Source organism: Rhinopithecus roxellana, chromosome 6 (assembly GCF_007565055.1).
Source record: "Rhinopithecus roxellana isolate Shanxi Qingling chromosome 6, ASM756505v1, whole genome shotgun sequence".
NCBI lineage: Eukaryota > Metazoa > Chordata > Mammalia > Primates > Cercopithecidae > Rhinopithecus > Rhinopithecus roxellana.
The window spans coordinates 117,307,586-117,324,834 of record NC_044554.1 but is presented as its reverse complement, the minus strand read 5'-3'; the positions used below and the strand labels follow the sequence as shown (position 1 = coordinate 117,324,834).

The 17,249-nt window shown below is 37.0% G+C and overlaps 1 protein-coding gene and 1 pseudogene across 3 annotated transcripts in view; both read right to left on the bottom strand.

The window, feature by feature from the left end:
* The window catches only part of RUNDC3B (RUN domain containing 3B), a 198,651-nt gene that overhangs the window by 83,976 nt on the left and 97,426 nt on the right, over positions 1-17,249 (bottom strand). For both annotated transcript variants that reach the window (XM_010370648.2, XM_010370649.2), the window contains exons 5-6: positions 15,983-16,072; positions 14,300-14,380 (exon numbers count right to left, since the gene is read on the bottom strand). In XM_010370648.2, coding sequence (XP_010368950.1) covers positions 14,300-14,380; positions 15,983-16,072 — 171 coding nt within the window. The remainder of the gene's footprint in view (positions 1-14,299; positions 14,381-15,982; positions 16,073-17,249) is intronic.
* On the bottom strand, positions 2,895-4,299 carry LOC104668033 (annotated as a pseudogene). The gene has a single exon (XR_748760.2). The product of XR_748760.2 is annotated as a coiled-coil domain-containing protein 50 pseudogene (transcript).

Here is a 17,249-nt window from a genome sequence, read left to right as displayed (position 1 = left end):
CACATACTGTTAATACAAACTGAATTGTTATGACTTCACTGGAGGACAATCATAGTATTTATCAAAAGTTTTAATAATATATATGTTATTTATCCCATAAATTCCACTTCTAGGATTTTTTTTTTTTTAAGTCAAAACATTTAATTTGACTCTTACCTAACTTTACTTCCAAACAATGATTTATAAAATGTGGAGGAGAGTGGGTGTCTATGTCAAGCAGCCTTATGATAAAGCTCCATAACATATGGTGCTTATTCAACAATACAGGTGTTAATGAGGCCTGGCCTCCAAAGGACAAAGATACAGAAACAGAAAGGTTTTCCAAGGCCAGAAGTATTAGTTTACATCACAACATTAAAGCATAATACATTGTGGGCCTAAAAATTAAACTGCATGTGTTCTAGCAGCAGGAACAACAACAACAAAAATAAATGCTTCCACATGTATATAAAAATGACCAAGTAAAAAGCAGAGAACACAGTGAAAAGTGTCTGGCAGTTCATTAAAATACACGAGTTGCTTCTATAGTCTCAAACATTATTACATTACTTGAATGAGAAAGAGTAAGAGGATTTAACTGGCTGAATTGCATTTCTATCTCCTTATTCATAGGGTAATAATTACTCTGATATTATTTAAAAAGTGTTTGCTTTACACAAAAATAAAATAAACATAAAATATTTTAAAATTATAATCTTTTAAAAACCTTTAAAAAAAGTAACAAATTTTCAATAAAGATGTTGAATTAGCTATCACAAGGGAAATACCACCTTTGGTCACTTACTAAGACAGCTGAAACACTAGCATTCCGGGAAAGTGTTAAGTGGTATGAAATTTTTTTGAATGAAGTACCTCCAGTTAACATTTTACAATAATAAATAACTGGATGAAGTACATGAGAGGCAAGAGAAATGCAGAATTTCTAAAGTAAAACTGATCATTGTATGAGATAGAAAAATAAATATTTATGAAATAAAAAATGGCAAATGATTTTGCCTAGTTATCAAATAAAAATACACTGTTTTTTCCTTTAAAATTACAATAAAAAAACTTTGAAGGACACGAAGCAAAATCACAGGACAGATAAAGAAAAATATAGCATTACTATAAGTAAACAAGGCCTAAGCTCTGGATATTGAAACCACTATCTGGAATTTGACTTAAGGCCAGGACCTTCCATTTTGTCTCCAACTTCCTTATTTAAATGGAGGTTTTTCTTTATCATAGCTATAAAAAGTCCTGTTATTTTCCTTTTCCTCCATTTCTCCAAAATGACTATATAATGTAGGGATGCAGATTATCTTTCTGATTAACATTTGCCCAACACTTAATTCAGATGATTTTACTTAAATTCCTGAAATGAACAAACTTTATGAAACTACAAATCTTTCTCAAAATGAGCTGTTTGAATATTGCCCAACTTTAAAGACTATCTGAAAAGATAAGGCAAACAGAAGGCAATTTCCAGTAGGAAAAAAATTAACGTTTTTCTCTAGTGACCTACATATTTCTTTCCTAAACAAACGCCATATTGAAATGCCAAGAATTTCAGATTTATACAATGAAAAATAATAGCAAGTCAAGTTATATATGAAGCGGGGGGGAGAGAGAGAGAGAGGAAGTACAAGTGAGCTTGATTGCCATTTGTCAGCTAAGCAGTATGGGAAAATAAATATGGCAGTAAGGTCAGCAGCTACACAAAGACTCAATTTCTTGAAGAGGGGCTTGAAGGTCTTGTACAAAATACAATCCCTTGCACAAAGGAATACAAATGTTTAAAACCAAATACTTGGCTGGCTGGATGCAATGGCTTATACCTGTAATCCCAGCACTTTGGGAGGCCGAGGCAGGTGGATCACTTGAGGTCAGGAGTTCGAGATCAGCCTGGCCAACATGGTGAAACCCCCTCTCTACTAAAAATACAAAAATTAGCCATGTGTGGTGGCACACACCTGTAATCTCAGCTACTCGGGAGGCTGAGGCAGGGGAATTGCTCAAGCCCGGGAGGTGGAGGTTGCACCGAGTCAAGATTGCACCACCGCACTCCACCCTGGGTGACAGGGTGAGACTCCATCTCAAAAAAAAAAAAAAAAAAAAAAAAAAAAAAAATACTTGGATAAATAACCACTTTATCACATTCAACTTCAAGTTGAATTAATCTAATCATTGGTATGTAAACACAACGTTATTGAGAGGTTATCAACAAATATAGATATGACTTTAAGCAAGAGAAAAACTTCAGTCTACAGCCAGAGAGAAGGACGGCATCATTACTTATGCAATCATCTTTCAATTCCATTTCCTTGGCTCTACAAGTAAATCAAAAACAAGAGATGGAATACAAAGTTTTTCATAAATCTGAGTTAAAATTTCAGAGAACTAAATTTTTGTCAATAAATACCAATAAATGGTCCATTGCCCAGGGGCTTCGGAAAGCCTTGCGACTGAGTCAAAAGCTGAGTAACTGTTAAAGAATGCTATCTAGGCCAGTCTCCCCAGGAGGGCTGAGAAGGAATATGCAAAACCTCTATAGTCCATCTAGTCAGAATAACGTATTTCAATTGTTTCAAGAGTTTCTTTTTTTAAAATACTTTATGGTAGTGATTTTCTTTTCCTAAAGAATACAAAAAGCAAAGGCTCTCTCCTTCAAAATATCATACACTAAAGCAACAAAAAGCTATTTCTTATATTCTTTTATTCTGCGTTGCATCCAAACATTGTTTTACTTTGATCATTCATCTCCACAAAATTTGAATTGCTAATTAAGGCCTACTCCCTAGATGCCAAATTCCATACCTAACAAAATGGCAGTTTACAGAGCTCTTAGGTACTATATTCCAAGAAGTATATGCAGCATAGAGGTGGCCAATAATCAGAAGCTACATTTTCTTATACTGCCCAAGTGATTACAAATAACCAAAATATTTTAAATGACTCAAAAATTATTTATGGTCAGAAATACACTTGAGGATAAATCCCAGGAATGCAAACACAGGAGAAAAAAATAAGTGTAGAATTCATTCTGTATCACCCAGTAATATTTGCTATAGTGAGTCCATTTTCAAGGCAGATTCCTAGGTTTTTAATGCTTGTAATGAAAACCTTTATGAGAGGACTCTGATTTTGAGAAATGCCGTGTGGGACTCTGCTGGTTTGTAAAATGAGTGTAATCCAAATCTTCACCATCTGTCATGATAGGTGGTGGTGGCCGTGCTGGCCTTTCATTCTTAGAACGGTGAAGTTCATCACTCTCTTTCGACTTTGAATATGCTGCTTTAGCTGCTTTGGGCTTCCACTCAGGGTCTTGCTTTCTTTTGTCCAAAAATGATTTCTCCCGCTCCTTGGCTTTTTTGTAAGCTTTCTTTTCTTCAGCCATTAGAAGTCGAGCGATTTCTTCATCCTGAGCTACTTTGAGCGGCTCTCATGTCCACCTGGGTAGCCAAAAGTTCTTCTTCTTGTAATTTTCTGGCAATTTCAGCATCATACCATTCCTGATCCCTGTGGGTCGTTCGTGACGGAGCAGGTATAGTTTCTTTCGTCACTCTTGGCTTAATTCCTCCATCTTCATAATAGTAACTATCTGCATAAGCACGGGTTGCTGGGAACTCTGGAAAGTGTTTCTTTCTCTTCTTTTCTTCCTGTAACTCCTTCTCTTGCAAAAGGCGAGCTATGTCCTCATCCTTCTTCTCCTGAATGCGTCGTCTCTCTGCCTCAATAGCCAGCTTCTCCTGAATTTCCTGAGCAATTTCACAGTCTTGTTGTTCAAGGTCTTTGTAGCGCTTCTGGAGCTGGGCCTGCGCTTTCAGATCTTCCTCTTGGAGCTGCTTAGCCACCTGGAGATCATGCTGGACCAAACGGTTCCGCTGAACGTTTGATGCCAAATGATGCTCAATCTCCTGTTCCTGCAGGCTGTGAGCCAGGGTGTGGTCCTCCAGGACAGCAAAATCTCGGCATACTTCCTTGACTCCAGGTAGCTTGGACTGGTCGATGCTGACTTCAGCCATATTGGGCCGGGGTCCCGGCTGACCCTTTAACGGGGGCTTCCCGGCCACCGCCGGCGCTGAGCGGGGCCCCGAGCGCAGCAGCAGCACCGGACGCGGCGCCAAGTCCGGGCGGCAGGGCTCGCAGGCCAGAGAACGGAGCGGGTCGGGCGGGCAGGGGCTGGTGACCAAAGCAGCGGGAGACGGTCCCCGACGCACCAGGCTGGCGGCCCAGCTGCCCCGCCGCCGCCCCGCCGCGACCACCTGCTCCGCGTCCCCGGCCCCAATGGATGCCAAATACCCGGAGCCCAGAAATGGGCCTAGGATTTTTATTTAAAGAAATATTAGGAATGCTTTTACACTGTTGGTGAGAGTGTAAACTAGTTCAACCATTGTGGAAGACAGTGTGGCAATTCCTCAAGGATCTAGAATTAGAAATACCATTTGACCCAGCAATCTCATTACTGAGCATATACCCAAAGGATTATAAATCTCTCTACAATAAAGACATGTGTACACGTATGTTTACTGCGGCACTATTCATAATAGCAAAGACTTGGAACCAACCCAAATGTCCATCAATGACAGACTGGATTAAGAAGGCACATACACACCATGGAACACCATGCAGCCATAAAAAAGGATGAGCTCATGTCCTTTGCAGGGACATGGATGAAGCTAGAAACTATCATTCTCAGCAAACTATCACAAGATCAGAAAAATCAAACACCGTATGCTCCCACTCATAAGTGGGAGTTGAACAATGAGAACACACGGACATATGGAGGGGAACATCACACACCAGGAGGGATAACATTAGGAGAAATACCTAATGTAGGTGACAGGTTGATGGGTGCAGCAAACCACCACAGCACGTGTATACCTAGTAACAAAACTGCACATTCTGCACATGTAACCCAGAACTTAAAGTATAATAAATAAATAAATAAATCTTAAAAAATTCATTGTTTTGTATAAAAAGATATAGTTACAAGGATGTCAGCTACAACACTGTGTATAACAGTTAATAATTAAATGTACCCTAAAGTTTCACAATAACTGTGTAAACATACTATACAATGAAATTTTAGGACATGATACTGTAGAAACACTGTTAATGACAAGTAAAAGGCACTTTATATAGTAGTAAGGGAAATAAATAGCTACATGTACATTATGATTCCATTTTCATTAAAGAAAATAATGTATCTATGCATAGAAAAAGCTGGAAAGCCATACATCAAAATGTCAAGAATGTTTCTAGCAGCTGCTGCTTGAAGGTAAGATAAGGAGTGACTTAAACTTTCCTCTTCCTATCTTTATTTATTTTATAATTTTTCTACCATGAATATGTATTACTTCCTAAATAAATTAAAAGCAGTAATGTGGGGGGAGGGACTGATGGTTTCTTAAAATTAAAAATCTAGTAGATTTTAAAAAAAATATGTCTAATACAGGTATATTTCTGTGAATGTAATTTGATTTTTAAAGTATTAGTTCTTTATGACAATTAGGATAGTTTAAATTTTTCTAAAAATAAAAACTCCATGATTAGTAATACTAACTGGCTTATGACTAGGCAGAATTGGTATTTGTCTTCTCATTTTAGCATCCTTTATACAACAAGATGTTAGAAATTCTTCATTTTATAAAGAAGCTATATATACATGTTTGGATTAGTGCATCACAAAGTCATATTAAAAAATTCAGATAAAAAGTGGCTATGCACTTGGGGATACAGGGTCTATATTAATAAATTAATTATGAGTGCACATCATGAGAAAGTTTCATTATAGTACCTTTCAAAAATACTGTAATAATTACTTCAGTATCTTACATGTACGTAGGAGAGGAAAATTAGTGTGTGTGTGTATACATATCTCTTTATATTTTAAGTCATTTCCTAAATCACTGAATACAGCCTTTCTACGTACATACTGATCACTAAACTCTATCTCCAGATGACATCTTGCTGTTTAATTCCAGACTTGTATTTTACCCACTCTGCCATAAACTAGTTGTGTGACTAAGGACAAGTTATTTAACCTCTCTGCATTTCAGTTTTCTCATTCATAAAATACAGACAGCAGTGCCTATTAATCCAACATATCCCAAAACAGTATAATTTTATGCCTGTTCAAAACATCATCTTGCTGCATTTCTTTTCTAGACAATGTACTACAATTATCCCTTTTACCAAGGAATCCACTTACCCAAGTTAGAAATCACAGTGCCATTATACTCTATTCTTCTTTTTCCCTCACCATCCAAAATACCTTCCCACTCTCAGCTTTGAAACATTAGTGACTTCTCTTACTAGATGGCAATTATCTTGAGAATGGGGACTGCGTTCTTTTTTAGAAGTTCATAAAGCTCCTATACTCTTGACATCTAAGTATCCCTGGCACCTAGGAAAAGTTTTGTCCTATGGTTAGGCACTCAATAAATGCATTTTGGATGTGTGTGTGTGTGTGACATATATACATATTTTATACACATACAGAATACCTTATAGGTTTGCCATGATTATAAAATTTTAGAAGTATATAAAGACTGTAGATCCTCATGGCGGACAGAAGGCAGGACTAGATTGCAGCTCTAGATAGAGTAGACTGCGGAGGCTTGCATTGTGAATTTTAGCTCCAGATCGACTGCAAGAAAAAACCTACCAATCCTGAGAGGACCATAGACCTTCTCAAGGAGTAGACTGCTCCTGCAGGACCTGGGAGACCCCCAGCCAAATACTGTGGGTGCCACAATTGCTGAAGTGGGAAAGGGAGAACCCTGCCTCTCCCAAACACACACCACCACTGGAGAAGCTGAAGGTCTGTTTGTGGGAGAAGTTTTCGACTTTTACCAGGAGCTGAGTCAATCTGGAGAGCCAAGCAAAATACAGGGGTAGGGGAAACAACAGAAAGGCCCTGGGAGCTCGCTGGGTCCCCGAGCAGGCCATTCCTGCCTGTACCACAGGGATCCAAAGGGAGGGCAGCCAGAGCAGCAGGGGCTAAAACTCCACAGGGAAAAGGAAATCTCTAGCTGAACTCTGTAACAATTTGAACGGGGTGAGAAGCCTCCTGGCCAGAACTTGAGGAAGAGCGCAAATCCAGTGTGCAGTCTCCACAGGCAGGGGAAGAACCAAGCTCTTTTCTTTCGAAGCAGGGAGGCGGGTAGCCTGGGGCAGGTTTTCAAGCCTGTCGCACCCTCTGCCTGGAAACGGACTCGGGCTGTTGGTAGGGGCATAGTGGGAGTGAGATTGGCCCTTCGGTTTGCATGGGAGCTGGGTGAGGCCTGTGACTGCCTCCTTTCCCCCACTTCCCTGACAACTTGCAGGTCTCAGCAGAGGAAGCCACAATCCTCCTAGGTACACAACTCCACTGACCTAGGAATCTCACTTCCATCACCCACAGCGGCCCCAGCAAGACCTGCCCAAGGAGAGTCTGAGCTCAGACATGCCTAGCCCTGCCCCGACCTGACAGTCCTTCCCTACCCACCCTGGCAGTGAAAGACAAAGCATATAATCTTGGGAGTTCTAGGGTCCTGCCCACCACTGGTTCTTCCCCATACTACCACAGTTGCTACTCTCTGGAATGCGCCACCTCCTGGCAAGAGGCCAACCAGCACAAAAATAGAGCATTAAACCACCAAAGCTAAGAACCCTCACAGAGTCCCTTGCAACCCCTCACCCCCGCTACCTCCATCAGAACAGGCGCTGGTATCCCATAGATGGCTCACATCACAGGACTCTGTGCACACAACCCCCAGTAGCAGCCAAGAGCCAGGTAGATTCACTGAGTGGCTAGACTCAGAAGAGAGACAACAATCACTACAGCTAGGCTCACAGGAAGCCACACCCATAGGAAAAGGGGGAGAGTACTACATCAAGGGAACACCCCATGGGACAAAAGAATCTGAATAACAGTCATCAGCCCTAGACCTTCCCTCTGACAGAGCCTAGCCAAATGAGAAGGAACCAGAAAACCAACCCTGGTAATATAACAAAACAAGGCTCTTCAACACACCCCAAAAATCATACTAGCTCACGAGCAATAGATTCAAACCAAGAAGAAATCCCTGATTTACCTGAAAAATAATTCAGGAGGTAGTCATTATGCTAATCATGGAGGGACCAGAGAAAGGCAAAGCCCAGTGCAAGGAAATCCAAAAAATGATACAAGAAATGAAAGGAGAAATATTCAAGGAAATAGATAGCTTAAAGAAAAAACAATAAAAAATTCAGGAAACTTTGGACACACTTTTAGAAATGCAAAATGCTCTGGAAAGCCTCAGGAACAGAATTGAACAAGTAGAAGAAAGAAATTTGGAGCTCAAAGATGAGGTCTTTGAATGAACCCAATCCAACAAAGACAAACAAAAAAGAATAAGAAAATATGAACGAAGCCTCCAAGAAGTCTGGGATTCTGTTAAACAACCAAACCTAAGAATAAACAGTGTTCCTGAGGAAGAGAATTATAAAAGCTTGGAAAACATAATTGGGGGAATAACTGAGGAAAACTTCCCTGGCCTTGCTAGAGACCTAGACATCCAAATACAAGAAGCACAAAGAATACCTGGGAAATTCATCACAAAAAGGTCTTCACCTAGGCACATTGCCATCAGATTATCCAAAGTTAACATGAAGGAAAGAATCTTAAGAGCTGTGAGACAGAAGCACCAGATAACCTATAAAGGAAAACCTGTCAGATTAACAGCAGATTTCTCAGCAGAAACCCTACAAGCCAGAAAGAATTGGGGCCCTATCTTCAGCCTCCTCAAACAAAACAATTATCAGTCAAGAATTCTGTGTCCAGCAAAACAAAGCACATATATGAAGGAAAGATACAGTCTTTTTCAGAAAAATGCTGAGAGAACTCACCATTACCAGGTCACTACTACAAGAACTGCTAAAAGGAACTCTAAATCTTGAAACAAATCCTGGAAACACATCAAAACAGAACCTCTTTAAAGCATAAATCACACAGGACCTATAAAACAAAAATACAAGTTAGAAATAAAAAATAAAAAACAAACAAAAAACCAAAGTACACAGGCAACAAAGAGCACAATGAATGCAAGGGTACCTCCCATTTCAATACTGACATTGAATGTAAATGGCCTAAAAGCTCTACTTAAATGATACAATGGATAAGAACTCACAATGGATAATAACTGCACAATGGATAAGAATTCACCAACCAACTATCTGCTGCCTTCAGGTGACTCACCTAACACATAAGGACTCACATAAAGTAAAGGAGTGGAAAAAGGCATTTCATGCAAATGGACACCAAAAGTGAGCAGGAGTAGCTATTCTTATATCAGACAAAACAAACTTTAAAGCAACAGCAGGTAAAAGAGACAAAGAAGGACATTATATAATAGTAAAAGACCTCATCCAACAGGGAAATATCACAATCCTAAATGTACATGCACCAAACACTGGAGCTCCCAAATATATAAAACAATTACTAATAGACATAAGAAATGAGATAGACAGCAACACAATAATAGTTGGGGGGAGGGGCTTCAATACTCCACTGACAGCACTAGACAGGTCATCAAGATAGAAAGTCAACAAAGAAACAATGGATTTAAACTATACCTTGGAGCAAATGGGCTTAACAAATACATACAGAACATTTCATTCAATATCTGCAGGATACACATTCTATCCCACAGCACATGGAACTTTCTCCAAGATAGACTATGTGATAGGCCATAAAATGAACCTCAATAAATTTAAGAAAATTGAAATGATATCAAGCACTCTTCCAGACTACAGTGGAATAAAACTGGAAGTCAACTCCAAAAGGAACCTTCAAAACCATGCAAAAACATGGAAATTAAATAACCTGCTCCTTAATGAGCATTGGGTCAAAAACAAAATCAAGACAGAAATCAAAAAATTCTTCAAACTTTACAACAATAATGACACAACCTATCAAAACCTCTCAGATACAGCAAAAGCAGAGCTAAAAGGAAAGCTCATAGCCCTAAATACCTATATCAAAAAGACTGAAAGAGTGCAAACTGACATTCTAAGGTCATGCTTCAAGGAACTAGAGAAACAAGAACAAACCAAACCCAGACCTAGCAGAAGAAAGAAAATAAGATCAGAGCAGAACTAAATGAAACTGAAACAAAAAAATACAAGATAAATGAAACAAAAAGCTGGTTCTTTGAAAAGATAAATAAAATTTATAGACCATCAGCAAGATTAACCAAGAAAAGAAGAGAGAAAATAACCTCATTAAGAAATGAAACGAGATATTACAACTGACAGCACCGAAAACAAAAGATCATTCAAGGCTACTATGAACACCTTTATGCATATGAACTAGAAAACCTAGACAAGATGGATAAATTCATGGAAAAATACAACCCTCCTAGCTTAAATCAGGAAGAATTAGATATGCTGAACAGACTGATAACAAGCAGCGATATTGAAATGGTAATTAAAAAATTACCAACAACAAAAATGTCGAGGACCAGATGGATTCACAGAATTCTACCAGACATTCAAAGAAATGGTACCAATCCTTTTGACACTATTTGATAAGATAGAGAAAGAAGGAACCTTCCCTAATTCACTCTATGAAGCCAGCATCACCCTCATACCAAAACCAGGAAAGGACATAACCAAAAAAGAAAACTGAAGACCAATATTCTTGATGAACATAGATGCTAAAATCCTTAACAAAATACTAGCTAACTGAATCCAACAATATATCAAAAAGATAATCCACCATGATTAAGTGGGTTTCATATCAGGGATACAAGGATACTTTAACATATGCAAGTCAATAAATGTGATACGCCACATAAACAGAATTAAAAACACAAATCACACGATCATCTCAATAGATGCAGAAAAAGCATTTGACAAAAGCCGGCACATCCCTTTATGATTAAAACTCTCAGCAATATCGGCATACAAGGGACCTACCTTGATGTAATAAAAGCCAGCTATGACAAATCCACAGCCAACATAATACTGAATGGGGAAAAGTTGAATGCATTCCCTCTAAGAACTGGAACAAGACAAAGATGTCCACTCTCACCACTCCTCTTCAACATAGTACTGGAAGTCCTAGCTAGAGCAATCAGACAGGAGAAAGAAATAAAGGGCATCCAAATCGATAAAGAGAAAGTCAAACTGTTCACTGTTTGTTGATGATATGATCGTTTACCTTGAAAACCCTAAGGACTCCTCCAGAAAGTTCCTACAGTTGATAAAAGAATTCAGCAAAGGTTCTAGATACAAGATTAACGTACACAAATCAGTAGCTCTTCTGTACACACCAACAGCAACCAAGTGGAGAATCAAATCAAGAACTCAATCCCTTTTACAATAGCTGAAAAACAAAATAAAAAAATACTTAGGAATATACTCAACCAAGGAGTTGAAAGACCTCTACAAAGAAAACTACAAAACACTGCTGAAAGAAATCATAGATGACACAAACAAATGGAAACACATCCACACTTATGGATGGGTAGAATCAATATTGTGAATAATGACCATACTGCCAAAAGCAATCTACAAACTCAATGCAATCCCCATCAAAATACCACCACCATTCTTCACAGAATTAGAAAAAAACAATTCTAAAATTCATATGGAACCAAAAAAGAACCCGCATATCCAAAGTAAGACTAAGCAGAAAGAACAAATTTAGAGACATCACCCTATCTGATTTCAAACTATACTACATGGCCATAGTCACCAACACAGTGTGGTACTGGTATAAAAATAAGCACATAGACCAGTGGAACAGAATAGAGAACCCAGAAATAAACCCAAATACTTACAGTCAACTGACCTTCGACAAAGCAAACAAAAACATAAAGTGGGGAAAGGACACCCTTTTCAACAAATGATGCTGGGATAACTGGCTAGCCACATGAAGGAGAATGAAATTAGATCCTCATCTCTCACCTTATACAAAATCAACTCAAGATGGATTAAGGACTAAAACTTAAGACCTGAAACTATAAAAATTCTAGAAGAGAACTTTGGAAAAACCCTTCTAGATATTGGCTTAGGCAAGGATTTCATGACTATGAACCAAAAAGCAAATGGAATAAAAACAAAGATAAATAGCTGGGACCTAATCAAACTAAAGAGCTTTTACATGGCAAAAGGAACAATCAGCAGAGTAAAAAGACAACACATAGAGGAGGAGAAAATCTTCACAATCTATACATCTGACAAAGGACTAATATCCAGAATCTACAAACAACTCAAACAAATCGGTATGAAGAAACAATCTCATCAAAAAGTGGGCTATGGACATGAACAGACCATTCTCAAAAGAAGATATGCAAATTGCCAAAAAATATATGAAAATGCTCAACATCACTAATGATCAGCAAAATGCCTACCGAATCACAATGTGATACCACCTGACTCCTGCAAGAATGGCCATAATAAAAAAATCAAAAAACAGTAGATGTTGGTGTGGATGCAGCGAATAGGGAACACTTTTACACCACTGGTGGGAATGTAAACTAGTACAGCCACTATGGAAAACAGCATGGAGATTCCTTAAGGAACTAAAAGTAGAACTACCATTTGATCCATCAATCCCACTACTGGGTATCTGCCCAGAGGAAAGTAAGTTATTATTTGAAAAAGATACTTGCACACGCATGTTTACAGCAGCACAATTCATAATTGCAAAATCGTGGAACCAACTCAAATGCGTATCAATCAACTGGATAAAGAAACTGTGTTATACAGGGGAAGATATGTTTTGAAGACACCTTGAGAACTGTCAATATGTAATTACCATAGTTTGCTAATTTTTCTTTTTTTTTTGAGACATATTCTCGCTCTGTTGCCTAGGCTGGGGTGCAGCTGGCGTGATCTCGGCTCACTCCAACCTCCACCTCTAGGGTTCACGCCATTCTCCTGCATAAGCCTACCAAATAGCTGGGACTACAGGCATGTGCCACCATGCCCATCTAATTTTTATTTTTAGTAGAGACGGGGTTTCACCATGTTATTAGCCAGGATGGTCTCGATCTCCTGACCTCGCGATCCGCCCACCTCAGCCTCCCAAAGTGCTGGGATTACAGGTATGAGCCACTGTGCCCGGCCTTAGTTCACTAAATTTTTATCTTATATTCCACCCTGGGGATGAGAGGGAAAGGTGAAAAATTTGAATTCTTAACACTATCTGTAGTTTTTATATTTAATAATTGTCCTAGATTTTTTACTTTCAGATAATCCCTTGTTTATATTTTTCAAGAATTCATGATCAATTATAGACAAATAAAAGCTAATTTTCTCCATTAAAAAAAAAGAAACTGTGGTATATATATATATATACGATGGAATATTATGAAGCCATAAAAAGGAATGCATTAACAGCATTTGCGATGACCTGCATGAGATTGGAGACTATTATTGTAAGTGAAGTAACTCAGGAATGGAAAACCAAACATCATATGTTCTCACTGATATGTGGGAGCTAAGCTACGAGGACTTAACGGCATAAGAATGATACAGTGGACTTTGGGGACTTGTGGGGAAGAGTAGGAGGGGGGTGAAGGATAAAAGACAACAAATATGGTGCAGTGGACACTGCTCAGGTGATGGGTGCTCCAAAATCTCACAAATCACCACTAAAGAACTTACTCATGTAATCTACCACCTGTACTCCAGTAATTTATGGAAAAATAAAGAAGTACATAAAGATCATCATTCTAGTGAGGAAATCAATCTTTCAAGCAGACTTTAGAAATATATATAGATGCCATTAATTATTATTTAATGCTGATGAGACTATGGGAAATCCACAATTCTGACACAATATTATTAATAGGATAAATTGTTACAACTCTTTAAAAGACATATTTTAAGAGTCATCAGATTTTTCAGAGAATTAATTTGAATATCTCTGACAATTTACAATGAAAACAAAAGGAAAATTGATATGTATAAGAATGTTATTTATCCTTTTTTTATGAGAAAAAATGGAAAACAATCTAAATACTGAATTACAGTTTTGAAATTTCAGTCGACTATTTCAGAGCTATTAAAGTTATTATAATGACTACAGCAATATGAATAAATGCTTTTGTTATTTTAAAAACTATATGCTGGGATTACAATTATGTTAAAAAGTGTATATTTACATAAAAAGTTTATTTTAAAAATAATAAATACTAAAAATGCAACCGAAGCTTGTACCCTTTAATGATTTCTGATACTGGAAGAAATATTTAGTACAAAGTAGTTTTAATCAGACAAACATTGCACAAGACATTCAATTTTAAATAAGATTTTAAAACACATATCTCAGAATGTCACATACCTTTGGATATACTTCAAATATGGTGTATAGTCTATTACAGCAGGAAAGCTGCCATCCAGTCCCTCTCCCTTTAGGCAGAAACTAAGACAATAGAAAATAAATATTTCATATTAATATATAAAATTTTAAATCAAAGTTAAGTTTTATGAAAAATCTCTTGCCAGAGATAATTCTCTCATGAAACGGCAAGTGAATTTTTTTGTTAGCAATTTAATTGTTACTTGTCACAAATAAATGCCTGAATAAAATATTCTACCTTCATACCAATGACAAAGCATTGTACAAATTAATACACTGTCAATGGATTACATTAAACCAACAGTTAACATTCTTAATCCATTTTTTTGTTTTGTTTTGTTTTGTTTTGAGACGGAGTCTTGCTCTGCCACCCAGGTTGGAGTGGCATGATCTTGGCATACTGAAGCCTCTGCCTCCCGGGTTCCAGCAATTCTCCTGCTTCAGCCCCCTGGGTAGCTGGGATTATAGGCGCCCACCACCATGCCTGGGTAATTTTTGTATTTTTAGTAGAGACGAGGTTTTGTCATGTTGGCCAGGCAGTCTTGAACTCCTGACCTCAGGAGATCCGCCCGCCTCAGCCTCCTAAACTGTTGGGATTACAGGTATAAGCTGCCGTGCCTGGCCAGTTTTTTACAACAATAAAACAACAAACAAACAAAACAAGACTGTAAAAAATTTAGACAGAGCTAGTAACATGTGATATAAAAAGTTAACATCCATAGAGGGATCAAAAAGACAACCTTCATATTCCATCTATCATGTTCATCCTCCACAATTAAGCTAATTAACCTAATACTAGCTTATGAAATCTTAATAAAGTTAGACTTGTAAAATGACAAATATTTAGAAAAGGAAGTGCTTTACTAAAAAAGATAACTTCAGTGAAAACGAGTAGCATTATTTTTATCAAAACCCAAAAGTAGAATTTCATTTGTCTTACACTTACTTTGTTAATATTCCTGAATTTCCAAATGTTAGATTTCAATAAAAATATAATATTTCCTTCATTCCTTGTGTTTGAGTTTTCTTATAGACAAACCTTTTACTTTCAATGTAACATAAAATCTGGGATCAATTAAAGAAATACAAAAAAAGTGTCTATAAATCTAAAAAGAACTTGTATTGCCCATTTTTAGCACTTGTTACTTTAGTGTGGAACCAGTTAATCTTGCTGATAATAAAAGTAAATTTAAAAATATTTTTTGATATTCTCCATACATAACATAAGACACATAAGATACCCAAGACAGCCTCTCAGGATCTTCTTTATCTCAACACATGAGATAATGATAATCTTTCTGGCTTTGAAACTACTTTTAGTCTATTTCTTTCTAATTTTAAAGCAGTAGCTGAAAAATACTAAGAGATAAGATTCGAAGCCTTCTTCACTGGGGAGGGGTTTGTTGGGGAATGGGATATAGTCTAAGTTTTCTTTTTATCCAAGCTACAGAGCAAGCCTATCAATTTGTTAAGTTTCAGGCAGTCTCTTTTCTGAGAGCAAACCCATTTAAAAAACAAACTGATGTCATTTGAAAGAGAACATGAATCAAATAACGATTTCCAACTGTGTGCTTTACTCAGAAAACTGAAAGAAAAAATCATATGTAGAAACTATTAAGATACAGAATAATTTATAAACTGAATGCATTTGGTTATATTAAGTACCTGAAATCAATAGCATTGAGTCCTAGCAGCATGCCAGCAAGCATATTTGCTTCTTCACCCAAGACAATTGCTCCATCTTCATAAAATCTCCTAAAAAATGAAATGGGTGAATATATAAAATATTAAAAATAAATGGAAGTTTGATCGAGAGAAATCATTTAGAGCCCAAACTATTGTAGGAAGAGCTAAATTTTCTTTAATTTGTAGTTTTTTAAAAAACATATTTCTATCACTGAAGTTTTGAAGATACTTAGACCAAAATAAAGAGACAGAAAAACAACAACAAACCCCTGAAGAAACTAAAACTTGCCAATATAACAAAAAGAATTCTGTTTCCACCTCTCCTAAAAAGAATCCCCAAAATGACTCTTTCGATGGGTCTAGAGTGCCAGCATTTTTCTTTAATAGTGAAGCAATATAAATGTAAAGTGAAAGGTGGCAAATGCAGAGTCATTTGTACTGATCTGTTTTCAAAATGAAGTAGACTTGAGTTCTAACAAATAAGAAAAAATAATTTCTGTTTTTCTATAATTCCAAAGGTTATTGACTAAGTTAAGAATTTGGGAGGCATACTCATTAGTAATTTATGGTAACCTTAATAGTACAATCCTTACAAAGCAGATGGGCTACCAAGGTGGCTGCATATGAAAAAGAAAGTATTCATTATCTCCTTGACAAAAACGGGAATGTGAATGTATCTTTGCTAATTCCTGTAGAGCTTTCCATTTTAGTTATCATTAGTTTTTTAAAAAATTTTTGAAAGAAAAATAATAATGTGGCCCTAAGGTAGTTTTCCAAAAATGAACGTAAAATCATTAATCTACTTCTTTTAAAACGTAGCACTATGTAAAATCTAGTTTATATCAGTAACCACGGATGATTACACTGTATCTATTTATATTATATATAAGAGAGTGAACAACACTCTATACCACTCCACTAACTAAAATGAAACATTTTAGTAAACCAAAGGTCTTGCTCTTTTTAGTATTTCTGAGTTTATAAATTCTGCAAAGTTTTAATATGCTTATAATCCTACCATCAATTTTGAATTGTTGTTCACAACTTACCAAGTATTTTTACAAACATATTATTTGATAATTGCAAAAAAAATCCCATAAATTAAATGCAGAAGGAATCATCATTAGTTTCAAATTTACCATCAGGAAAAGTTTAAAACAATTTGCACAAGCTCATGTTAGATGAATTGCTTAAGAAGGGTACCCAATTCTTCTTTCTTTAAGTCCCATATCTTATATTAAACCCA